General features: G+C 46.3%; 1 protein-coding gene across 4 annotated transcripts in view; it reads left to right on the top strand.

The window, feature by feature from the left end:
• Positions 1–21,055, top strand: part of VIPR2 (vasoactive intestinal peptide receptor 2) — a 116,030-nt gene that overhangs the window by 77,000 nt on the left and 17,975 nt on the right. For all 4 annotated transcript variants that reach the window (XR_010159101.1, XM_003318943.5, XM_009454649.3 and 1 more), the window contains exon 5: positions 8,598–8,695. Coding sequence is in view for 3 of the 4 variants with exons in the window: in XM_003318943.5 (XP_003318991.1) it covers positions 8,598–8,695 (98 nt within the window). In the remaining variant the exon portion in view is untranslated. The remainder of the gene's footprint in view (positions 1–8,597; positions 8,696–21,055) is intronic.

Below are 21,055 nucleotides of genomic sequence, written 5' to 3'. Positions count from 1 at the left end.
CCCACGGATGGTGCAGGATCAGGCATCCTGCAATCCCATGGACGGTGCAGGATCAGGCATCCTGGAATCCCACGGACAGTGCGGGAGCAGGCATCCTGGAATCCCACGGACGGTGCAGGATCAGGCATCCTGGAATCCCATGGACGGTGAAGGAACAGGCATCCTGGAATCCCACGGACGGTGTGGAAGCAGGCATCCTGCAATTCCATGGATGGTGCAGGATCAGGCATCCTGCAATCCCATGGACGGTGCGGGAGCAGGCATCCTGGAATCCCACGGACAGTGCGGGAGCAGGCATCCTGGAATCCCATGGACAACGTGGGATCAGGCATCCTGGAATCCCATGGACAGTGCGGGAGCAGGCATCCTGGAATCCCATGGACAGTGTGGGAGCAGGCATCCTGGAATCCCACGGACAGTGTGGGATCAGGCATTCTGGAATCCCATGGACAACGTGGGATCAGGCATCCTGGAATCCCATGGACAGTGCGGGAGCAGGCATCCTGGAATCCCATGGACAGTGCGGGAGCAGGCATCCTAGAATCCCATGGACAGTGCGGGAGCAGGCATCCTGGAATCCCACGGACAGTGCGGGAGCAGGCATCCTGGAATCCCATGGACAACGTGGGATCAGGCATCCTGGAATCCCATGGACAACGTGGGATCAGGCATCCTGGAATCCCATGGACAGTGCCGGAGCAGGCATCCTGGAATCCCACGGACAGTGCGGGAGCAGGCATCCTGGAATCCCATGGACAGTGCCGGAGCAGGCATCCTGGAATCCCACGGACAGTGCGGGAGCAGGCCCCTAAAGGAAAACCTGCCCCAGCAGCCCTCTTTTAATCTCTAACACATGTTGGGTTAAATGAATTTGCTTCACCTGCGTTTTCTGTCTCAGGGGAGGTCAAACCTCACAGCTCTGTGCTCTCTGTGGCTTCTTTCATTCCCTAAACCCAATGTGTGGGTCAGCCCTGAGCACTCTGTAGTGGACACTGTGGTCGAGAACGTAACCACAGGTGGGCCAGGGGCCACAGAGAAACCAGGGTACTTTCTGGGCAGAGGGTTTCTGAGACGGGAGGAGCAAAGCACTTTCAATAACTGTGTCCCTGATGTCTTCTCGTTTCCTGTGCGATCTCAAGTTCTAAAACCTTAGTGTTGAAAAATTTTCCTGGTCAATCTGATGGTCTTTTTATGGGGATTTGAGTTCATAAAAAATGTTATTGTACATGCAAGGAACAGTGTGTCGATTCAGGGTTCAAACAGGACACTGCTGGCACACGCCAAGGATAAAACTGAAAAGAGCTTAAACGCAGAGAATCCTTACAGAGGTCTGGGCAGTCACGGAGCCCTGTGAGAACTGTGAAGCCTCCACTCTCCAGCCACGGGAAGCCGGAACCCTGGCCAGAGGGGCAGGGAAGGGACCCGAGACACCAGGGCTTGACGTATTTGAGCAGCCACGGAGGGCCAGAGCCTGGGGTGGCCGCCCTCCTGCCCCCTTCTCCTGCGGGTTCCTCCTGTAGCAGCCACTGCAGGGGAGGGGAGGGAGGGAGATGGGCGGGCAGAGGGAACAGCAGCATGACGCTGTCCAAGGCTTTCTAAATCCAGGGGTTGAGATCCTAGAACAACTCAGAAACACAGACACATCCAGACACTTCTCTCTCAGCTCTCAGATCTTCCACTCCCCAGGGATCAAGCCTTTAGGAGAGCGAAGAAAGCCTTAGTTCAGGAGGAATCGTGTGGGGTTCCAACACCGTGTTGTGATTTCCGCCCTCCTAGCTTTCAGAGAGCGGTGCAGTGGGCCCGCCATGGCTCCAAGTCCCACGGAGTTCCCACCGCCTGCTTCTGGAAGGTGGGCAGGTTCTCGGTAGAGGTGGCGATGCAGAGTCTACGTGGGGAACATCAGGCCCCTGCAAAGCTGAGACAGGAGCTTCCTCCACACCTCATCAAAGCCTGTCTTGCCAGGCATGGAACCCCGGGCCTCTAGGCGAGGCCTCTGCAGGGACTGAAGGAGGGAGGGTCGGTGCCCCAGCACACAGCTGTGCACAGGCAGCCCCGGGGCCATGTGGTGCCAGAGCTGGGGTGAAGGCCGGGCCAGCAGAGGGCCCTGGATGCGCCTCAGGCCTGGACGCTGACCTGGCAGGACTCAGTCAGCACCGACTGCTCGGCCTCGAGAGGGCAGCCTGGCCGGCCTCTGTGCCACTGCACCCAGGACCCAAACCCAGGCCCTGTACTCCTGCTGCTGACAACCTCGAAGCCCCGCCCGACAGCGGGTGGCTGCTGCCACCTTCAGCCCAGCACCCAGCTCGCCGCCCCGACTTGAGACCACAGTTCTGGTCTCGTCCATTTTCACCCCGCCATCATCCTCACTCACAACGAACCCGGACACTGCTGACTCAGGAGCCGCCAGTTCCACTCCGTCTCCATCCCTTCCTGCATCTCTCCCCGCCACGGTCCCGTCCCGGAGGGTTCTGCACAGAGGGGCAGCCGGGGGTCCTCTGTGGACCCGCTCGAGCCCACGGGGCCCAGGTGCAGGGTCGCCTCAGCCAGGCCCCAGTGGCTCCGGGGCAGGGGACCCGGGCTCCCGTGAAATGCGGGAAGAAGGAGCCCTCCTGGCCCGGCGCGTGGGGCCGCCCCTCTCCCACCCCAGCAGCCGCATCGCCTCCTTTCTGCTCCCTCCGCGCCCACCCACGCCGGGCGCGGCTTCCCCATCCAGAATCACATGAGAGGCGTTTTTGTCATTGAATTTCTTGGTGAACGCCCCGGGCCTCAGTGCTGCCTGAGCCTGAGGAAGTCTCAGGGGACGCCTCTGGCCTAGACCTTCCTCTTGAACCCCAGCCCGGTGTGAGCACCGGGTGCTCCACGACCCCCGGACCCCGCCAGGCCCCCCAGATCCAACCAGGACCCCACACATCCTGCCAGGAACCCCAGATCCCCCCAGGACCCCCAGACCCCACCAGGACCCCCAGACCCCACCAGGACCCCCGGACCCCACCAGGCCCCCCAGACCCCACCTGGACCCCCAGACCCCACCAGGCCCCCCAGACCCCACCTGGACTCCCAGACCCTGCCAGGCCCCCCAGATCCAACCAGGATCCCACATCCTGCCAGGAACCCCAGATCCCCCCAGGACCCCCAGACCCCACCAGGACCCCCGGACCCCACCAGGACCCCCGGACCCCACCAGGCCCCCCAGACCCCACCAGGAACCCCGGACCCCACCAGGCCCCCCAGACCCCGCCAGTCCCCCAGATCCCGCCAGGCCCTCCGACCCGCCAGGAACCCCAGATCCCCCCAAGACCCCCAGACCCCACTGAGAGATGACAGCATGCTGGCAGCCCTCGCTCGCTCTTGGCGCCTCCTCCGCCTCGGTGCCCACTCTGGCCGCGCTTGAGGAGCGCTTCAGCCCGCCGCTGCACTGTGGGAGCCCGTTTCTGGGATGGCCAAGGCCAGAGCCGGCTCCCTCAGCTTGCAGGGAGGTGTGGAGGGAGAGGCGCGGGCGGGAACCGGGGCTGTGCGCGGCCCTTGCGGGCCAGCGCAAGTTCCGGGTGGGCGTGGGCTCGGCAGGTCCCGCACTTGGAGCGGCAGGCCGGCACTGCCGGCCCCGGGCAGTGAGGGGCTTAGCACGCGGGCCAGCAGCTGTGGAGGGTGCACCGGGTTCCCCCAGCAGTGCCAGCCCGCCAGCAGTGTGCTCGAATTCTCGCGGGGCCTCAGGGGCCTCCCCACAGGGCAGGGCTCGGGACCTGCAGCCCACCATGCCCAAGTCTCCCCCGACCCTGCCATGGACTCCTGCACCTCCCTTACAAGTGCCTCCCCCTGCTCCGTGGCGCCCGGTCCCATGGACCACCCAAGGGCTGCGGGCACACAGCACGAAACTGGGGGCAGCTCTGCCTGCCGCCTGGTGCAGGATACACTAGGTGAAGCCAGCTGGGCTCCTGAGTCTAGTGGGGACGTAGGGAACCTTTATATCTAGCTAAGAGATTGTAAATACACCAATCAACACCCTGTGTCTAGCTCAAGGTTGGTAAATGCACCAATCAGTGTTCTGTGTCTAGCTAATCTAGTGGGGACTTGGAGAACTTTTGTGTCTGGCTCAGGGATTGTAAATGCACCAATCAGTACCCTGTCAAAACGGACCAATCAGCTCTCAGTAAAACAGACCAATCAGCTCTCTGTAAAATGGACCAATCAGTAGGATGTGGGTGGGGCCAGATAAGGGAATAAAAGCAGGCAGCCGGAGCCTGTGGAGACAACTCGCTGGGTCTCCTTATAGGCTGTGGCAATGGTGTTCTTTTGCCCTTTGTAATAAATCTTGCTGCAGTAGGTCTTGCTGCTGCTTGTTCTTGGGGTCAGCACTGCTCTTATGAGCTGTAATACTCACCGGGAAGGTCTGCGGCTTCACTCCTAAAACCAGCGAGAGCACGAACCCACCGGGAGGAATAAGTAACGCTGGGCGGGAGGAATGAACAACTCCAGAGACGGGCCGCCTTAAGAGCTGTAACACTCACGGTGAAAGTCTGCAGCTTCACTCTTGAAGCCAGCAAGACAGCGAATCCACCAGAAGGAACAAACTCTAAACATGTCTGAACATCAGAAGGAAGAAACTGGGGACACATCACCTCTAAGAACTGTAACACTCACTGTGAGGGTCCGTGTCTTAGTTCTTGAATTCAAGTCAGTGAGACCAAAACCCCACCAATTCCGAACACCCCGCCAGGACCCCCAGACCCGATCCCGAGGCTGGCGCTGCTCTCTCACCTCCGGGCCGCTGTGGCTGACTTGCCGGGGCTCAGGCTGAAGCCTTCGGGGTGTCCTTGCCCTGTTTTTCTCCCATCTTCGTCGGGAAGGCCCGCGGGTCCCCCATCAAGTCACTGTTGGGATCCGGCCAGTTCTCGTCTGCTTCACACCCGCCGGCGCCCCATGGCCACACCGCCGCCTGAGGACCCCCCACCTCGCCCTCTGCAGGGCCCTCAGGACGGGGCTCCGCAAGACCAGGCTTCTCAGGACGGGGCTCCCCTAGAGGCTTCAGGCTTTCCGCCCTCCCGCCATCGACTCCAGACGCGGCCGCCGCTCCCCTCCCACCGGGATCCCAGAGCGGCAGGCTTGTCCCGCTAGCAGTGCGTCCGAGCCGGCCTGGCTTCCCCGCACAGCCGCGCACCGAGCTTGATCCCGGTACTCCGCCGCGGCTCGCCCTCCCGCTGAGTGTGAGATCCAGAAAGCCGTCTTTCCTGTCTGTCGGCTTCTCCCACTTTCTCAACCCTGGTGGGCGCCCAGTAAATACTTGTTGAATGAGTAAGGGTGGAAGTATGGATTATTTTTCACTTTTTTTCTTTTTTTTAACTTTTTTTTTTGCGACAGGTCCTCGCTCTGTCACCCCGGCTGGAGAGCAGTGGTGTGATCACAGCTTAGGCAGCCTCCACCTTCCTGGCACAGGTGATCCTCCTACCTCAGTCTCCCCAGTAGCTGAGGACCACAGGCATGCACAGCCACACCCGGCTAATTATTTTTCTATTTTTTTTTATGGAGACGGGGGTGTCACTCTGTTGCCCAGGCTGGTCTCAAATTCCTGGGACCAAGCAGTCCTCCCACCTCGGCTTCCCAAAGTGCTGGGATTTTGCAGGTGTGAGCCACCAAGCCCAGCCTTTTTTTTTTTTTTCCAACTTTTATTTTAGATTCAGGGGGCACATGTGCAGGCTTGTTACCTGGATATATTTCATGATGATAAGTTTGGGGTCTGACTGATCCCGCCACCCAGCTACAGAGCATAGTACCCAACAGTTTTTCAACCCTTGCCCCTCCGTTTCTCCCTCCATTTCTCCTCCCTGAGTACCCAGTGTTTTGCTCCCACTTACGAGAACACGTGGTATTTGGTTTTCTGTTTCTGTGCTAATTGGCTTAGGATGATGGCCTCCAGCTGCCTCCATGGTGCTTCAAATGACGTGATTTCAGTCTTTGTGGCTGCGTAATATTCCATGCTCTATATGTACCACATGTTCTTTATCTAGTCCACCTTTGATGGAGACGTTTTGATTCCATGTCTTTGCTTTGTGAGTAGGGCTGTTGATGGGCATGTCTTTTTGGTAGAATGATTTCTGTGCCTTTGGGTTTATACCCAGTAATGGTATTGCCAGGTTGAATGGTAGTTCTAAGTTCTTTGAGAAATCAGCAAACTGCTTTCCACCACAAAGTGAAGGTGGTGGTTATGTGATGTGAGGGTGGCTGTTAGGTGAGGTGAGGGTGGGTTAGGTAAGGTGCAGGCTGTGGTTAGTTGAAGTGAATATAGGTTAGATGAGTTCAGAGTGGTGGTTAGGTGAAGTGAGGTTAGTGGTTAGGTGAGGTGAAGGTGGGTTCCATGAGGTGAGGGTGGTGGGTAAGTGAAGGGAGTATGTGTTGGATGAGGTGAGGGTGGTGGCTAGATAAAGTGAGTAAAGTGGTTAGGTGGAGATGAAGGTGGTTGTTAGATGATGTGAGGGTGGCAGTTAGGTGAGGTAAGAGTTATGGATAAGTGAGGTGAATATGGTGGGTAAGTGAAGTGAGTATGGGTTAGATGAATTGAGAGTGGTGGTTAGGTGAGAAGAGTGGTTAGGTGAAGTGAAGTTGATAGGTGAAGTGAGACGGTGGTTAGGTGAAGGAGATGGTTAGATGAATTGAGAATGGTGGTTGGATGAGGGGAGGGTCATGGTTAGGTGAAGTATGGGTTAGATGAGGCTTGAGGTGAGGGTGGTAGTTGGGTGAAGTGATGGTGAGGTGAGGTGAGTGGGGGTGGTTAGGTGAAGTGAGTACAGATTAGATAAGTTGAGAGTGGTGATTAGGTGAGGTGAAGGTAGTGGTTAGGTGAGTGAAGGTGGTGATTAGGTGAGGTGAGGGTGGTGATTAGGTGAGGTGAGGTTAGTGGTTAGGTGAGGTGAGGTGAAGGTAGTGGTCAGGTGAGTGAAGGTGGTGATTAGGTGAGGTGAGGGTGGTGATTAGGTGAGGTGAGGTTAGTGGTTAGGTGAGTGAAGGTGGTGATTAGGTGAGGTGAAGGTAGTGGTTAGGTGAGGTGAGGGTGGTGGTTAGGTGAGGTGAGGGTGGTGGTTAGGTGAGGTGAGGGTGGTGGTTAGGTGAGGTGAAGATGGGTTCCGTGAGGTGAGGGTGGTGGGTAAGCGAAGTGAGTATGGGTTAGATGAATTGAGAGTGGTGGTTAGGTGAGAAGAGTGGTTAGGTGAAGTGAAGTTGATAGGTGAAGTGAGACGGTGGTTAGGTGAAGGAGATGGTTAGATGAGTTGAGAATGGAGGTTAGATGAGGTGAGGGTCATGGTTAGGTGGAGTATGGGTTAGATGAGACTTGTGGTTAGGTGAGGTGAGGGTGGTAGTTGGGTGAAGTGATGTGATGGTGAGGTGAGGTGAGGGTGGTAGTTAGGTGAAGTGAGTATGGGTTAGGTAAGTTGAGAGTGGTGGTTAGGTGAGGTGAGGGTGGTGGTTAATGACATATTCTCATGAGTGGAGTCACGAAGGATGAGGAATAGCAAGGAGGAGGGATCTGGCCAGGACTACTCTGTGCTCTTCTCTGAGCTGTCCTAAGTAAGCAGGGCCGAGGTTCCCAAGAAGAGATTCCTGCAATGCAAAGTAAATGGGTTAATATGTTCTAAATTATTAAACAGTAAAGTTATAATTAAGAGCCAAACTAATAAACAAGAGCATAACTTTCTGAGTTTTGCCTTAAATTTTGTATTGTAAAATAACAGTGAGGTTTGGTTGTACTTATATGGACTTAGGGCCTCTTGGCAAAAATAAAATTCATCACATAAGCACACGTGGGTTGTTTCCCTCTTTATTTTATAGGAATTAGCTTTATCAAGAAAATGCAGACCAGGAAGCGGCCTTTGGGAGTGGCGAGTGATGATGATGCCCTGCAGGTGTTGCTGGTTTTTATCGCAACAGGCACTGGTTTTCCTTCTAGAGGACCCAGTTCTTTTTGTGTAGGATTCCCTGTTGTCATAGAACTCCCTGTGATTCTGCCACCATGATGATCATGAAGCCCTCCTGTACCTGATGATTTTGTGGAGATTAAAAGTATCAAGCCATGAACCTTGCTAAACCAAGAAATGTTAAGGAAATAAAATTCCCAAGATACTGCAGCTCAGCAGCTGGCTCTGGCTTAGGCAAGTACCTCTGTCTGGAACACCTCACCCTGTGCCTGTAGGTAATAGTGTTTAACATACTCAGACCTGTGTGTCCACCTGAGCTCATCCAGGAGTGTCAGAAAGCTGGATGTGCTGCCTCGGAGACAGACTGAGCTCTCTTTCTGAACTTAGCTCAGCGCTTCCTTCCTTTGCTTTCCCTGATGGTGGCGGGTCGTGTTCCTTCCAGACAGAGGTGCTTTACAGGAACCATCCAAAGTCATTCATGATGAATTATAAGAAAAAAGTGGAGGTTCCGAATCGTCGGTGTCATTTTTTGGTTCAAAATGGAGGTGGAATTATAAAGCGAGACTATCTCGTGCCTTCCAGGCAGGCAAGAGTCCTTCATGGCCAGAGCACAGGGCTGGATCCTGGAACCATTCCCGTTGTCTGGTGTTGCTGGTCACCCTCAGCTTACAGATCTGTTTTCTTTCTTTGTAGATCACGTTTTATATTCTGGTGAAGGCCATTTATACCCTGGGCTACAGTGTCTCTCTGATGTCTCTTGCAACAGGAAGCATAATTCTGTGCCTCTTCAGGTAAGGAGCAGAAATTAGTAATTCTGCAAAGAATACAAGACAAGCAAAGCTTCCATTTAGGCCTTCTAGGCGCCACCCAGCCTGGAGCCCTCTGTGTGCTAAGCCAATAAGACTCCCGTGGAGAATGCTGCCATGAAATATGATGTTAACATTTACATTTTTATTTAAATACTCTGCATTTATTATGTAAAGAGATAATGCTGACCTTGGATAGGAATTCAGCTCAGCTATCATTTATTAAATACTTAGCCATTATGCAAATGCATGGAAAATACAGAACAAATATGATCTCACCCTTGCCATCCAGAAGCTCCTGTGTTTTGGCTGTAGGTGCTCTATTAGAGAGATGCTACGATGTGTTTAAGAGCATGAAGGTGGAGTCAGGCTGTCTGGGTTCAAATCCTGGGTCAGTCTCTTAGCAGCTGTGTGACCTTGGACAAAGTACTTAACTTGTCTGTGCTTCTGTAATGTGTGGAGACTAAGAAGCCCCCTTCAGAGGGCTGTTGTGAGAACTTGATGTGTCGGTAGATGTGAAGGGCTTAGCATGGCACGTGAGGTTGTGATGAGGGCTTATTAAATGCTGCCCACTCTTCCCTGGCAGTGAGGTGAGATGGCCCCTGCACACCTGCATCTTTAGTGGGTCTCTTGGTAACTAATGATGACATAGTACAGATGATTTGACGAATCAAATCATTGTTCATTTGGGTTGGGGGTAGAGGTTTTGGTCCCAGAACAGCAGTTTCTCTATAGGAAGAGCTCTGGTGAATTAGGATTAAATCTGTCTTACGTATCATTAGCGCTAAATAAAATGGAGGCTATTCAGCTTATTCTGTGTATCAATCACTACGTATTTTATTTCTCTTTGCTAAAATGTAATCGAAATGTTTGCCAGTATGTCAGATAAAAATCAATGATAAAACAAATGGAATATTTCTAGACCCTAACAACAGCCCATTAGGAGATCCATACTTGGAAGTGTAAAATAAACCAGTTGGGAGTGGTTGAGAATCCAGCTAAGAAACCCAGCAAATGTAATTGAGCTATGCTTTTTATTGTTCAGGCATCTCAACTATGGTTGGTAATTCTCAGAAAGAATAAGTCTACCTTTGATACAGGGCTGCACTTTGAAAAGTGAGGAAGGCCTATCATATTCTAGTTATTTTTAAAATCTGGTACAATATTAATATTTGTTCTATTATACTCTATATTTTATGGAGTATAATATTTTACTATATATGTTTAAATTTTTAAGTTGCTAAAGAGAAAGAGGAAAACTTTAAGGAAGTAAGCTGACCCAGGGAAATTGAATCTGAAAATTTTATCTTATTTTCCTATATTGAACAATCCCTATTTTTTACACACATCCGTTTCCTTCACATATGTACAGCATGACATATTTAACTAGGCAACCCAAGAGCATCAGGAATTATCCCGCCTATGAACACTGATCTTTTAGGGCACAGAACACACCCCTCCATCTGTAGGCATCGTTCGTCACCTGCCTGTGGCACTTCTGAGCTGAAAAAAGTGCATGTCTGTGTTGGATGTCATTCTGCTGGTGACCACATAGTGTCCAGAGCTGGTGTGCAGCTCTAGGCTTGGGGCTTATCCCACGTCCTTCTGTCAGAAGCACGGTCCAGTGCCACTTCCTGAGAGCTGTGAGAGTCTGTCAATTCTAAAGTCCGAATTATAAAAATAACGTGCTCCATTGTCTCAGTAATTATACCCAGGAAGCAGAATGCTTTGCGGGCATTGAACATTTCTTCTCCAAAATAGCCCGAGAAGCCAAGAAAGCCTTCAGTAGCCATGTTCTTATTTTATACACGGGAAATGGAGCTACTTGCTTCTTAGAACACATCCCAAAGTGCAGCGTTGACGCTCACAACAAATACAGGACCAGCTTTGTAGGGGAGTCATCCTATGGTGACAGCTGCCCCTGTGACCCAGGGACTGACAGAGACAGCTCCAGTCCATGCCCGTCCAGCAGGGTCCACAGCACAGTTGCTCCTCAAACAACACGGGTTTGAACTGCAAGGTCCACTTCTCTGAGAATGTTTTTCAATGCGGTCAGCCCTCTGTATTGATGGATACCACAGATCAGAAATACGGCCTATTCTCAGGATGAGAAGCCTGCGGATACAGAGGACCAGCTTCATATATCCACGGGTCCTGAAGGGCCAAATGTGGGACTTGCACATTCATGGACTTTGGCATGGGGTAAGGGGGGCAAGACTGGGGGAGGGGGATTGGACCCAATCCCCTGTGGATACCAAGGGACAGCTGTAACTGCTAATATGCACTGTGTCAAGTACTTTACAGATGTTAACATCATCAGGTAAGTACTGCCACTGACCCAGTTTCTCCAGGTGGAGAGTGCAGCCCCAGGAAGGTCACTGGACATTGCAGGGTTGCTGAGCTGGTGCACGCAGAGCCCTGATTTCAACCCAGGCTCTCATCACTGCAGCCTGCACCTCTGTCACTGTCAGATGGACGTGGCCTCCAAAATCCTTTCCCACCATTGCTAATGAGCAGATTCTGGTCGCCCTTTCCGGAAGCCACACTTTCTACTACCTCCATTGCCCATTGGCAGATCCATACGTGGAAGTGAAAATTTAAAACGAGCAGTGAGTAATGAAGAATATCACTGAGAAACCCAGCAAACATGTATTTGGATGGCTTGCTAACTGGACCAAAAGCATGCTCATCTCTGAGCAATGGCTGTGAGTGCCAACCCCACTCCACAGAAACACATGGGGTGGGAGAGAGAGGAAGGAGAAAAAATAAGAGAGGGAAAAAGGTGATTTGGAGAGATGAACGCAGCCAAGGAGAGAATCAGTGGGAAGCAAAACGGCACCGGTGGGGGACATTTGCCTTCTGAGGAAGGGGTGTTGAGGAGAAGCCAGAGGGAGCGGCACTGGTGTGTGAGCCTGGTGCAGTGGCCACACAGCTTTGGAATTGCTCCCAAGACACTGAGAAAATTCAGAGCATATTTACCATTCTTTGCTTACCAAGGCTCTGTGGCAGTGTTACATATGCTAAAATAAACGTTTGCTAATGCAGTATATGTTCAGAATGCATGTTTACCAGGCGAACACAGCACCAGATCAAGATGTGGGATACAACTCTCACCAGGGACCCTGCAGCCACCCTGTGTCCACCCCACCTCCCTCCTGACACCAGGGACCCTGCAGCCACCCTGTGTCTACCCCACCTCTCTCCTGAAAAGCAGTGTTATTCAGAGTTCTGGCGCAAGAGACAACTTTTCTCTTTTTGAAAACATTACCTCGGAATCATGCAAAAGGAACTCCTGGTCTCTGGGTTCTTTCACTCAGCATTTTGCAAGGAGGTTCATCCATGTTGCATGTAGTTACCATGTTTTATTTTCTTGCTGTGTAGTATTCCACTCAAAAAACTATGATGTATTTATCCAATCAACTGTTCATGGACATATGGGTTACTCAGTTTGAGGCATAACAAATAATGCTGCTGTTATATTCTTAGTCATCATCTCATGCACAGATGCACATGTTACTTTAGGTATGTGTGTATATGTATACACATTTATATTCACATTTGTGTTTATCTTATATTTACTGGTCATAGGCTATACATAGAGTTAGTCTTCCTAAATACTGCCAGTAGATATGCTAATACCCTGATGGGATCATCATACCACATAGATATATATCAAAGCATCAAAGTATACCCCATAAATATGTACAGTTACCATGTGTCCATTAAAAATAAATTTATAAAAAAATGAATGCTGCCAAGTAATTTCCAAAGTGGTTACCAGTGTACACACCCACTAGCAGGGCAGGAGGCTTCCATTCGCACCACACCCTTGCCTCCATTCGGTATTGTCCATTTTTAAGCCTTCAGCCATTCTTGTGCGTCTGTAATAACATAGAACGGTGTTTTAATTTACATTTCCCTGATTTCCCTGGTGGAAAATGAGTTCATACATTTTAAAATCTTCCTTTTTTTGAAGTGCCATTTCAAAATGAGTTTGCTCATTTTTCTATTTGGTCTCTCCCTCTATTTAAGTCAATGTTTAGGAGTCTTGGAGCCTTTCATTACATACGAGTATTACGGATTTTGTCTCCAGCTCTGTGACTGAGTTTAAGCTCTCTTCATGGTCTTTGGATAAACAGAAGCTCTTAACTTTAATGAAGCTTATTTGCCATTTGTTTCTTTATGTCATTGTTTCTTGAGTCCTCTTAAGAAATCTTTGCCATATTCTTTTTTTATCATCTAGAGATGTTATTATTTTAACTTTTCATGTTTCTATCCATAATCCACCTGTGAGTTATTTCTGCTGTGGTGTGAAGCAGGGTAAAGTTTCTTTAGGGCTTTCAGTGTGTGTATCCCGTTGTCCGGGAGCGGGTACAGGAAGGAGCTTCCATGGCCTGCGATGCTTCTCTTCACAGAGCAGGCGGTGGCATGTGTGGGGGCCTCGAGTCCCGGTTCTGCTCCTTTGGCCTTCTGCCACTGCACTGTTTCTGTTTATTATAATTACCCTGTCTTTATTCCTAGGAGTCCAAGTCCATCAACCCTTTTTTATTTTTTAATTAGGAAGAGCTTGGCCATTTGTACTTATATGTGAATTTAAAAAATCAACTCTTAAACTTTTAATGTCAATTGCCATTTTAAAAAATCAGGCTGGTTGCATTGGCTCACGCCTGTGATCCCAGCACTTTGGGAGGCCAAGACAGAATGATTGCTTGTGCTCAGGAGTTCAAGACAAGCCAGGGCAACATAGGGAGACCCCATCTCTACAGTCTCTACAACAAAATTTAAAATTAGCTGGCCGTGGTGGTACATGCCTGCAGTCCCAGCTACTTAAGGGGCTGGGGTGGAAGAATCACTTGAGCCCAGGTTGAGGCTGCAGTGAGCTGTGATCACACCACTGCACTCCAGCCTGGGCAACAGAGCAAGACTATTTCTCTCAAAAAAACAAAAAAAAACAGGAAAATTCTATTGCAATTTCATTTGGTATTGCATTGTATCTATAGATCAGCTTGGATAGACAGGACATCATTCTAATTATGAATCATCCAACCTGTGATCATAGTAGATCCTTCCATTTGTTTTGGTTTTCTTTAATTTCTCAGTGTTTTATGATTTTCTGAGTGGAAGTCTTACACATAATTTAATAGTCATTCCTAGATATTTGTTTATGGTATTATAAATATTTTGTTAAATTCCATTTCTAATTGTTTCTTGAAAAAATTTATTTTAGTATATTAATCTTGCTTCAAAGGCCAGGTACAGTAGCTCATGCCTATAATCCCAGCACTTTGGGTCAAGGCAGGAGGATTGCTTGAGCCCAGGAGTTTGAGACCAGCCTGGGCGACAGAGTGAGACACCCTGTCTTAGAAGGAAAAAGAAAAAAAAAAAAAAACCTCTTGCTTCAGCAACCTCACTAAATCCATTTATGGATTCTTTATTCCATAAATTCACTTGGATTTTTCTATGTGTAATTCATGCTGTTTGTGAAGTACAATGTTGAACAAAAGTGGTGATAGCAAACAACATTTTCTTATTTCTGAACTCAGAGTGAAAGCTTTCCATACTTCACTATAAGCATGATGTTTGCTGTAGATATTTTGAAGATACCTTTTACCAAATTAAGTTTCTCTCAATTCCCAGTTTTCTGAGACTTTTTAGTCATGAATGGCTTTTGAATTTTATCATGATTTTTATGTACATACATATGGTTTTTAACATTTGTTCATTTAATTTGAAATATTACATGGATAGATTTTCTAATGTTAAATCCACCTTTCATTCCTAAATTAACCCTACGTGGTTTTGATATATTATGTTTTTAATATATAGCTGAACTCAGCTTGATAATATTTTGTTGAGTATTTTTCATCTACATTCGTGAAATTGATCTATCGTTTTCCTTTCCCATGAGTCAATCTGGTAAGGTTTGGTGTTGGCCCATAAAGTGAAGAGGAAAGTGTTTTCTCTTTTCTATTTTTTGGAGTAGTTTAGGTTAGATAAGATGTTATATCTTCTTTAAATGTTTGGAAGAAGTCACCAGAAGAGCCAACAGGGCAGAGAGTTTTTTTTTGTGAGCAGGTTTTATTTGGCTGTCCAAAATTTCTAAACCAGATATAGGACTATTCAGACTCTTGGTTTCTTTGTATGTTTGTTCTGCTAAGTTGTACTTTTCAAGGAATCTGTCCATTTCATCAATATTTTCAATGTTCTGTTACATTTTTAATGTATGTAAGATCTATACAGATCTCTGCTCCTTCAGTCCTGGTATTGTCAATTTGTGTTTTCTTTCTTTTTATCTTGATGAGTCCTACTGAATAAAGTGTTATCAATTTTATCAGTGTTTTCCAAGAACCAACTTTCAGTCCTCTGAAGTTTGTTGAGACTTGCTTTATGATCTGGCATGCCATCTGTTTTGGTAAAAGTTTCATTTTCATTTGAAAATAATGTAAATTATGCAGTTCTTGGTTATGTGCTACATAGGTCATTCACATCGTTTTTCAATGTTATTTAATTATTCCAAATCTTTACTGATTGTTTTAACTGCTTTTTCTACCAGAACTGAAAGACTTACATTTTTCTACCAGTACTGAAAGACATGTATTAAAATCTCCAACTATAATTGTGGGCTTGTCTATTTGTCCTTTTAATTCTTTCACTGTTTACCATCTATATTTTAAGGCTATGTCATTAGGAGTATATCAGTTTAAACTGCCAATGTGTAGTAATGTCCCCTACCTTAAAAATCTGCTTTGTCTGATATTTAAGATAATTTTATTAGCTTTATTTTGTATTTTCAAGGTATACAGTTTTCTGTGCTTTTTATTTTCTACTTCCCTGTGTTTTATATTAAATGTATTTTATAAGCTCCATTTAATTGGAATTTGCTTTTTGTCTACAATCTTTATTTTTAAATGCAGCATTTTCATACGCACAGTCTGCTTATGACAACTGTGAGTTCTAATCTACCTTTCATTTCTTTGCTTTCTAATTGTCTCAACTGTTCTTTGTTGGTTTTGCACATATTCTTGTTTCTTTTGAATTGATCAAATATTTTTATTCTTCTGGTTTTCTCCTCTTTTGGATTGTTATTATTCTTCTAGTTGTCACCCCAGATTCACAATAGCCATCCTTTTCTCATGAGTTAACCTCCAGTAACTACTTTTACCACTTTCCAGTCAATTCAAGAGTTTCGCAACATTTTAGCTCCATTTTACCTCTCATGTGTTTTGTGTTTTTGTCATGTATTTTAATTCCATATATAAATACTATTGTTGTTGTGTTAAAGGTCGCATTTACTTAGCGTTCCCTCAACATTTCTTTCTGGTGCTCTTCATTCTCCTGTATTTCATGTTTCCATCTGGGATCATTTTCCTACTGCAGGAAGATTTCCCTGTAGTGTTTCTCTCAGCACAGTCCCACCAGCAGTGAATTCTTACAAGTTTTGGTTGCTTGAAATCATTTTAATTTTGCCTTCATTTTTGAGGCTATTTTGGAGAGGATTGAATTCGGTTGGCAGCTATTTTCTGTCACCACATTAAAGATGTACGTCGTGACCTCTTCTGAAAAGTCAGCTGCCAGTGCACCATTGTTCCTTTGAGGCAGTGTGTCTTTTGTTCTCTGAAAGCTTTGAAGACTTTTTTCAGTTTTTAGCAGTTACAGTCTCATAGGACTTAAGGTGGTTTTCTTCACATTTCTCCTTCTTGGGGTTTGTAGAGTTTCTTTAATCTGTTACTGTCTTTTGTCAGTTTCAAAAAACTTTGTGGCTAGCATCTCTTCAAATACTGCTCCTTCCTAATTCTCTTCTCCTCCTAAAACTCCATTTCCCATGTATTATATTACTATTTTTTCCTATATTTTTCATATTTTTGGTTTCTACTTTAATCTAGACATACTACTGATCCAATTCATGGTACTCGCATCTGCTGTGTTAAATTAATGTTAGTCCCCTCTATTTAACTCTTAATTTCAAGGTTTTTTAAGTTTTAAATTTTCTATTTGATTGTCTTAATTTTATTATCTAATAAAATTCTCCATTTCTTTATCTGTTTTCTTAAATATATTAATTTTATAGTCCATGTCTTAAAACACTAGCATCTGAATCGCTACTGTCTGGGTTTTTTTGTTTTTTTTTTGTTTTTTTGGTTTTTTGTGTTTTTTTGAGACGGAGTATGTTTCTGTCACCCAGGCTGGAGTGCAGTGGCATGATCTCCGCTTACTGCAACCTCTGCCTCCCGGGTTCAAGCGATCCTCCTGCCTCAGTCTCTCAAGTAGCTGGGATTACAGGCGTGCACCACCATGCCCAGCTAATTTTTGTATTTTTAGTGGAGACGGGGTTTCACCACGTTGGCCAGGCTGGTCTCAAGCTCCTGATCTCAAGTGATCCACCCACCTCGGCCTCCCAAAGTGCTAGGATTACACGCGTGAGCCACCGTGCCTGGCCAGTGTTTTTTCTTTTTAACTTGGCTTTTGATTACTTAGTCCTGTTTCTGGCTTACCTAGTAATTGTTACTGAAATTACAAATACTTAAATTGCAGAGGCTTCAGATGATTATCTTGCTGCAGAGGATTTGAATTTTTCATGGTAACAAGGGCAGACCAGCCTGGGCCGTCAGGGCCATGTGGGTTTCAGGCTGCATTTCAGGTTTCAAGCAGCCAGGTGCTCTCTGGTTTGTTGTTACTCTGGGCCACAGCTATTTGGGACTCCCCCATGAAGGCCTGGGAACCCTGCCACCCTCAGGCCCTGAATCCTGGTGCTTGCCACCCGGCACCCATGAAGCTGCAGGCATTTCCCTTGGCCACTGCTTTCTGGTTTATTTCTCAGCCTCTCACCCAACACACAGCCATCTCAGAGACCAAAAGGATTTGGATGCAGCCTCTATTTCCTTTCCTGCAGAGTCGTTGCTCCCCGAGGGTCACCCAACAGCCCTTATCTCCCGTTTCTGCTGTGGCGAGTGAGGCTGCCCTCGCTCTGGCCCTGGCTCTGGGCTTGTCCTTTCTGAACACCCTCTGTGCCCGGAGAGCTAAAGCAGCAGATACCCACGGAGGCCCTGGAGGGCCCAGGCGCTCCCCACAGTGCCCTTGCCTTCTCCCCAGAGTCCAGCCCTTTGGTCCCCACAGCTGCGGCTGCTCCCCAAAGCCCTTGGGCTGCTTTTTAGGGTCACCCTGATCCTTTCCTGAGGTATCCTCCTTCACAGCCACAAGTGGAGGTCCTCTTTAGGGTGTGTTCCAATTAAGTCTTCTCTGAAGCAGAATTTAAGTGTTCTAAGAGAGTTATAAACAAAATGTTCTGAATACTTTTTAGAAAAGCAAGATGTCACATAAAGTTAAGCCCCAAGAAAGGTTCATGTTGACATTTGATGAGGGTCTTGCTGGAAGAAGAGAATTCCAAGAGAGAAAGTTTTATGGGAGTACGTGCTTGGCAGAGGAGCAGGGACGCTCAGAGTCCACGGAGGGTGCAGTAATGGGGGTGGCATGTTGATAAAAAAATAAAAATAAGGTTCAAGAAACTGAAGGCTAAGAATGAGGAATCTTTTGAGTGGGAGAGAAGGGTCCTCCATGCCTTGAACAAGTGGACCCAGCAGAGGTTTGTGGAAGAACTAGAGAAAGCCCCTGGAGCTGTGCAGAACATCAGGAAGGGCTGAGCTGAGTGCACGCTGGCTATGGAGGAGTTTGACAGGTGCCAGTCCAAAGAGAGAGCTGAAAAAGCACAATCCGATAGCTGTTGAGATCAGCAGTGTCCAACAGAAACATAAGGCAAGCCGCTAGCATAATTGTAAGCGTTCTAGTAGCCTCATTTTAACATTTTCTTTTAAAAATAAAAAGAAACCAGTGAAATTAATAATACATTAAAGTTGTCAGATCCAAAATACTACTTCAATATGTAATCAATATAAAAATATTAATGAGCTATTTACATTCTTGTGTTCAGAGTAAGTCTTCAAAATCCAGTTTGTAGTTCACACAGTGTAGTTCAATTTGGTCACTGATTTGTACTGGAAATACTTGATCTGCCTTTAGAGTTTTTAAAATTTACAGTTGAAAAAGTTGTTCAAACATACCTAGCTGTCCAAACATACATAAAAGCTCTCCAGCAAGTCACTCTGGTACCAGGAGTCATTTCCCTTTACTATTCATATCCACATTAACAAAACTAGGTCACCATTTTTAGAAAGAGTTGATCTAACTTTGAAGCAAAAGCACCTTTGTTTGCAAATTATGTCTTCTCAAGTTAAATAAGCTTACCCTTGTATCAGCTCAGTATAACTAATGTCAAATTCCAAGGGGCAATGCATAAACTGGCAAACAACTCTAAATCCATTGATTAGAAAAAGTGTTTCTCAAATTTATATGGTATTTTTCTGCCAGTTTAAATGGTTCTGTTGATTGTAATTAAAATATTCTGCATATTTATTCATGTTAGAAAAATATTAAATCATTAGTTATGATTTATATTATGGGAAGTTTTTATTTCCACATAATTTTTCATACCTAGCTATGTCACAAATAAGCTCTCCTTTCTTCAAGGTTCCAAAACCAACAGGATAGCACTGAGAAAACATAAATTATATTGTCATTTTGCTTTTGATAATTGAATATTTGGAAAGCACTTACTGTTTGAGAAAAATCTTGACTTGTAGTTACCAATACAGTGAATATTGTAAAATTCTTCCATGACTCACCCAAGCATTTGCAAAGAACACTAGATCATTAAGTTCATTGTCTTGTTTCTTTCAGTTGTGTAAACGCTCAGCGATTCAAAGCATTTGCACATAAATACTGAAAGATTTTAACAACTACATTCTTGATGGTTTTTCTAGAGTCTACTTCATAAAATGGAACACAAATACTTTCAATAGTATTATACAGTGGAAAGAAGCAATAATGGAAATATCTGTCCCTTGTTTTAAATTCCAAATGAATTGCAATAAATTCAGAGTTTTGACCTGCCGTAGCTGGAGCAGTGTCTTTCATAATAGAAACTAGTTTTTTCATATATAACCGAATTCTTTGACAAATGGAAACTATGAAAAAATATTTACACCATAATTTCTAATTTTATAAACAATTGACATTTGTTTATAAATTTGGAATTCTTCTGTAATTAAAGAATTCAAAATATTAATTGTCCAGTGAGTTTCTCTTAACCACACAACTCATCAAAAGCCAAAGAAAAATACTTGCAACTTTTCAAGTTTTAAATTAAAAGATCCTTTGTAGTTTTTTTGTTTGTTTGTTCGTTTGAGACAAAGTTTCGCTTGTGTTGCCCAGGCTGGAGCGTAATGGCGCAATCTCGGCTCCTGGGTTCAATCTCAACCTCTGCCTCCTGGGTTCAAGCGATTCTCCTGCCTCAGCCTCCTGAGTAGCTGGGATTACAGGCACCCACCACCAAGCCCGGCTAATTTTTGTATTTTTAGTAGAGACAGGGTTTCACCTTGTTAGTCAGGCTGGTCTTGAACTCCTGACCTCAGGTGATCCACGTGCTTCGGCCTCCCAAAGTACTGAGATTACAGGCATGAGCCACCGCGCCCAGCCCAGGATCTTTTATAATGTTAGAAAGGGCTTTTACTCTGTGGGCAATAGTTTGGCTTAAATGAAAATTTTCACTTTTTGTAAAATATTTTTCTTAGTCTGTTCTTTATATTTCTCTAACAAATAAAAATTTCTTTTAACATCCTTTTGGACAAAAATTATTTTTCTTTTTTGTGCAAGAATCGAAATTGTTTCAGCTGGCCATAATTGTTTAAAAATTTGAGGGGGAGGGTGGATTTCCAAAATTTGTGGTAAAATACCCATAACACAAAATTTACCATTTGAGCCATCTTAAGGTACACAATTCCTTGGCACTAAGCACCTTCACAGTGTTGTGTAACTATCACCATTAGCTAGTTCCCGAACTTCCTATTGTCCCAAAAGGAAGCCTTCTATACATGAGGCAGTCACTCCCCATACCCTCCGGCTCCTGGAAGCTAGAATCTGCCTTCTCTATGGAATTGCCTCCACTGGATGCGTCATACAATATGTGGCCTTTTGTGACTGGTGTCTTTACTTAGCATAATGTTTTCAAGTTCAATCCACGTCAGTACTTCATGCCTCTTTATGGTTGAATAGTATTTAGTTGTATGGATATGCCACATTTAGTTTATCCGTTCATCTGCTCATGGACATTTGAACTGTTTCACCATTTGCCTGTTGTGAATAGAGCTGCCGTGAACATTCATGTACACGTTTTGTTTGAATACTTGTTTCCAACTCTTTGGAGCGTATACCTACAAGTGGAATTCTGGGGCATATTGTAATTCTGTGTTGAGAAACCACCAAACTGCTTTCCACAATGACTGTACCATTTTA

Source organism: Pan troglodytes, chromosome 6, assembly GCF_028858775.2.
Source record: "Pan troglodytes isolate AG18354 chromosome 6, NHGRI_mPanTro3-v2.0_pri, whole genome shotgun sequence".
Classification (NCBI taxonomy): Eukaryota; Metazoa; Chordata; class Mammalia; order Primates; family Hominidae; genus Pan; species Pan troglodytes.
The sequence above is the reverse complement of the archived record's forward strand: the minus strand, read 5'-3'. Positions and strand labels throughout refer to the sequence as shown.